Source organism: Gekko japonicus, unplaced genomic scaffold (genome assembly GCF_001447785.1).
Source record: "Gekko japonicus isolate JY-2015 unplaced genomic scaffold, Gekko_japonicus_V1.1 scaffold467, whole genome shotgun sequence".
Lineage (NCBI taxonomy): Eukaryota > Metazoa > Chordata > Lepidosauria > Squamata > Gekkonidae > Gekko > Gekko japonicus.
Genome location: NW_015169787.1, coordinates 829,011 through 834,114, shown reverse-complemented (window position 1 = coordinate 834,114; position 5,104 = coordinate 829,011). Strand labels below are relative to the sequence as shown.

The 5,104-nt window shown below is 46.9% G+C and overlaps 1 protein-coding gene across 1 annotated transcript in view; it reads right to left on the bottom strand.

Annotated features, from left to right (window-relative positions):
* Window positions 1-5,104, bottom strand: part of PTPRC (protein tyrosine phosphatase, receptor type C) — a 118,984-nt gene that overhangs the window by 16,028 nt on the left and 97,852 nt on the right. Inside the window, exon 19 of the mRNA XM_015416947.1 lies at window positions 2,282-2,411. Within this exon, the coding sequence (XP_015272433.1) occupies window positions 2,282-2,411 (130 nt within the window). The remainder of the gene's footprint in view (window positions 1-2,281; window positions 2,412-5,104) is intronic.

Here is a 5,104-nt window from a genome sequence, read left to right as displayed (position 1 = left end):
TTCAGCAGTTGGTTCCCTTCCTTGACCGCGATGACTTGGCCACAGTGATCCATGCGACAGTCACCTTGAGGCTGGACTACTGTAATGCTCTCTACTAATGCTCTGTCGCAAATTCGAAAGCTGCAGCTAGTGCAGAATGCGGTAGCTAGGCTGTTGATGGGTCTCACTAGGTGGGACCACGTCCAGCCGGTGCTGAAGGCGCTGCATTGGCTGCCTATAGCATACCGGATTCGCTTCAAAGTGCTGGTTCTTACTTATAAAGCCCTTGATGGCCAGGGTCCAGCTTACCTTAGGGACCGCCTTTCCCCATATGTTCCCCCAAGAGCACTACGGTCAGGGGTGCAACTTCTTTTGGTTATTCCAGACCCCAAGGACATCAAGTTGGCTGCAACCAGGGCCAGGGCCTTTTCGGTGGCGGCTCCTATCTGGTGGAATGAGCTCCCAGAGGAGATCCGGGCCCTGCGGGACCTTATGCAGTTCCACAGAGCCTGTAAGACGGAGCTCTTCCGCCAGGCTTTTGTATAGGAGCCGCCACTGCTACTGTACCACCACCGAGTTGCCATCTTTGACAGTGGATTCTACCAGGATGTGAGCTGGCCCTGGCAAGATGACCAGATGAACTGAAGAACTGGTTATGAAAGGATGACAGTACTATCTGGAACTTATGCTGATGGGTTATGCTGGTTAATGGAACCCCATCTTGGACTGATAAGAGCTTATTCTCTAGAGCACCGGCACTTTGTTTCTGATTGATTGTTTTATTCAGGGCTTTTTTGTAGAAAAATCCCAGCAGGAACGCATTAGCATAATAGGCCACACCCAACAGCAGCAACTCATTAGCATATTAGGCCACACCCCTGATAGCACAGCTAATTAGCATATTAGGACACACACCTATGCCTTCCCTTGGCTTGCCTGGGCAACCTGTGGCTGTGGGGAGCCCAGGCAAGCCGGCCCTTGGACAGGCTGCAGAAGGCATGGGGAGGCATCGAAATGCCTGCTCAATCCTTCCGGGGCTCCCCTGGCCCACCCGCCTCAGAGTCGCCAGGGGGGTGTCGCTCTCCAGGCCTTCCCTCTGTAGCCACGCATGCAGAGGTTTTGGCTGTAGAGGGCGTGACCAACTCTGAAGCCAGCCAGAACTCCGTTCCTGTGTGTTCCTGCACAAAAATAGCCCTGGTTTTATTCTGTTTTTAGTTATTAAATTATGGCATATGCCTCTTCTGTTAGCTGCCCTGAGCCCGTTTGGGGAGGGCAGAATAGAAATTTAATAAATAAATAAATAAATTAGTAATGCTAACCTCCCTTTCCCCCTGTACTAGGTGCATGACTTTAACATATAAAGAGCCCATTCCCAAGTGCAATAACAAGGTCATAATAATAAGATGAGTATCAAGAGAGAAAAAACATCTTCAACCTATGAGGGATATTTAGAAATGGCATAAAAGGCAACCAGGCACAAGATGGAGAAACAGTGGTACATCAAACCTAACTCCTTGGGTTTACCTTGATCTTCTGCAGTGAAACTATATATTGCCATTTCAAAATGAAAGGGTAAAGAAACAGTCAAATCAGGCTGCTTATCAAAAGATGATTCACATGACTGAACCAACAGTGTTGAAAAGAAGAACAGAAAGAATGGAGGATGCCTTCCACACCTACCTCTCTTAATTGCTACTGTTATGAGGACACCTCATTACATGATATCAGCCTATGTCCTATCACTCCACCAAGCAAAGTCTGAAGCCTCCCTCCAACTTTAATAACTCTTCCTCCAAAAGAAAAGCCACTTAAGTTGGTGTAAATCTCCTTAGGCTGCAGAATAGCTCCTCCGACTGGAGGAAAGTTGGATACCACCTTCTCTTGGTATTATTTTTAATTTCTGTCACTCATTGCATTCCCTCAGCAGGACTTCTGCTGAGTAGAAGAGGAAGCTAAAAGAGTCAGCTGTGACCTAAGAAATCCTTGGTTCAAATTTCAAGTCAACCATGAACTTACTAGACTGTCTTAGGCAAGGCACACAACAGACACCCTGTGAGGTAGGTGGGGCTGAGAGAACTCTGTCAGAAACTGCTCTTTTTCAAAAACAGCTCTTATCAGAACTATGGCTTGCCCAAGGTCATCCAGCCAGGTGCAAGTGGAGGAGTGGGGAATCAAACCCTGTTCTCCCAGATTAGAGTCGGCGCACTTAACCACTACACCAAACTGGCTCCCAGTTTGTAAGGATTACTAGTAAGGATTACTAAGAAAATACATGGGAAATCTCGACAAGTGTTATTTTTACTTGCATTTGTGATATGCAGCTTCCGAATAATGTAGTCAGGACACACTTTGCAGTCACTTATCTTTACGACAATGTCCCCATAATAGGCAGTCTCTTCCTCCATGGAAGGCCAGTATTTGGCACATTTGTTCTGTAGAAATACAAAGGTCACCAATCATACCAAGCATAGAACAAAGTAAAGCCTGTAGAGCAGACAGGGGTCCCCAACAGGTAGCTTTGTTAGCTACAGGTTGGTTTCTGGCATTCTGCTTAGTTCTTCAGGTTCAAATCCTTACCCTGCAATGAAGCTCACAGGGTGAATTTGGGCTAGTCACACTTTCTCAGCCTAACCTCCCTCATGGTGTTGTCATGAGGATAAAATGGGAAACAGATAGCCATATATGCTGTCCTGAAGAAAAGGAAAATGCTATAGATAGATAAGCCTCATTTTCTTTATTTCATATTGTTAAGATAAATAGTTGACGCAATTTCAGAAATATTTTTTTTGTTCAATACATGGGACAAAAATATCCATTTTTAACAGGTCTGGACATTGTATCCCAAGGGAGAAGAGTCTGTATCTCTACAAGGCTCTGATGAACCAATGGAATTTAAGTTCACAAGAAGTTGTCACACTCGCTTTAGAGTCTGATAACAGGTTATAGGTGGTGCTTAGAGTTGTCCTGGAATTACAACTGATCTCTAAACTATAGAGATCAGCTGGAGAAAATGACTGCTTCAGAGGGTGGACACTATGGAATTACATCTCTGTTAACCTCCCTGCCTTCCCCAACCTCTACACCATCCCATACATTCAGGAGTTTTGGAAGCCATAGCTGGTAATTCTAGGTTGCAACCCAGAGACTGGCAGCTGTGAAAGCAGGTGCAGGCATACTTCCTGTCTCATTCCTGTCCTGGGCCCTGTGTTGTTCAACATCTTTATAAATGACTTGGGTAAAGGAATAGAGGAGATGCTCTTTAAATTTGCAGATGAGACTAAATTGAGAGGGTTAGCAAATACAATAGAAGACAGACTCAAGCTACAGGATGATCTGGACAGGCTGGAAATCTGAGCTAAAACCAACAAAATTTCAGCAGAGATGTGTAAAGTTCTCTGTCTAGGTAGAAAAAAAAATCAAATGTATAATTATAGGATGGGGAAAACTTGACTTGACAGTAGTACTTGCAAAAAGGATCTAGGGGTCTTAGTAGACTATACATTAAACATATGTCAGCACTGTGATGCAATAGCTAAAAAGGTGAATGCAGTTTTGGGCTGCATCAACAGAAGTGTCCAGATCACGCACAGTGATGGTATCTCTTTACTCTGCTTTGGTTAGACCTCACTTAGAGTAGTGTGTTCCTTTTTGGGCACTGCAGTTTAAGAAGGATGTTAACAAGCTGGAACATGTCTAGAGGAGGGCAAGGAAGATGGGGAGGGGTCTGGAGACCAAGTCAAATGAGGAAAGGTTGAAGGAGCTGGGTAAGTTTAGCCTGGAGAGGATATGACTGAGGTGATATGAGAAACATCTTCAAGTATTTGAAGGGCTGTCACATAGAGATGGTGCAGAGTTGTTTTCTGTTGCCCCAGAAGTTTGGACCAGAACCAATGGATTGAAATTAAATCAGAAGATTTTTCAGGTAAAATTAGCAAGAATTTCCTGACAGTGTGGTTCCTCAGTTGAACAGGTTTCCTCGGGAGGTCGTGGGCTTTTCTTCTTTGGAGGTTTTTAGGCAGAAGCTAGACAGCTATCTGATAGCAATGCTGATACTGTGAATTTAGGCAGATCACAATAGGGAGGCAGACCTGTAGCCAGGCTTTTTAAAAAAAATTTGGGGGTCTTTTAAATGTCGGGGCACCCCCACACACACACTGAAGCGACCCACCTTCTGCGGGGAAAGCCAGCAGTCTCCTCCCATCTCAGGCCATGAAAGCATGGACCCAGTGCATTCTAAGCTGTGTGCACTCCAGCTGTCACTGCCATCCCCCTCTGTCCCAGCAGTCTGCGCTCTGGACACACATGCCAGGCCCTCTCCAGCCCCAATAGTGGGAGCCACTGTCTCCTCCTCTCCCCTCATGCCAACACAGCCAGCCCACCATCTCTTGGGCAGTGTTCACCCATGCCCCAGCCCCGCGTCCTTTGCAGCTGGAACGCCACTGACCAGGCACCAGTTTGTGGCGGTTAGCGCCCGTGCTTTGGGCAAGTCAGGCCTTTCCCAGTGAAGTTTGGCACTCACACTGTTTGGTTCAGTGCTGCTTCTACTGCAGCTGCCCTGGGCTATGCGTGCCCTTGCCGTGTGGTATTGTCCGTAGGACCTTGTTCAGATCAGGACCTTTGTCTAGTCACTGCACTCCATTTTGGGGGGTGGCACTGTGGATCAGTGAGCTAGTGGTGGGCTTTTGCCTAGCGCTTGAAGAATGGAATTGCAAAGTTTAAAGTTATGAATGAGGTTTTGCTTTCAGGTGCTGTTGGCTGCAGGGCGAGATGAATAGTCAGTGTCTGTGGCCACAGCATGATCTTTGGGCCTCCCACCAGGCCAGGAGGACACCCTGGCCATGAAGGCCCTTGTGCTACAAGCTGAGGCTGACCTTGCAATGATGAGAATAAGGTGGCCCAGAGTTCACATGGTCTGGTCAGCTAGTCTGCTTCACCATGACGGACAATGCCATGGTGCTACATGCAGGGGCTGTCCTTAGGGCTCTTTTTGTAGCAGGAGCTCCTTTGCCTATTAGGCGACACCCCCCCTAATGTAGCCAATCCTCCAAGAGCTTACAGAGCTCTTCTTACAGGGGCTACTGTAAGCTCTTGCAGGATTGGCTACATTAGGGTGTGTGTCGCCTAA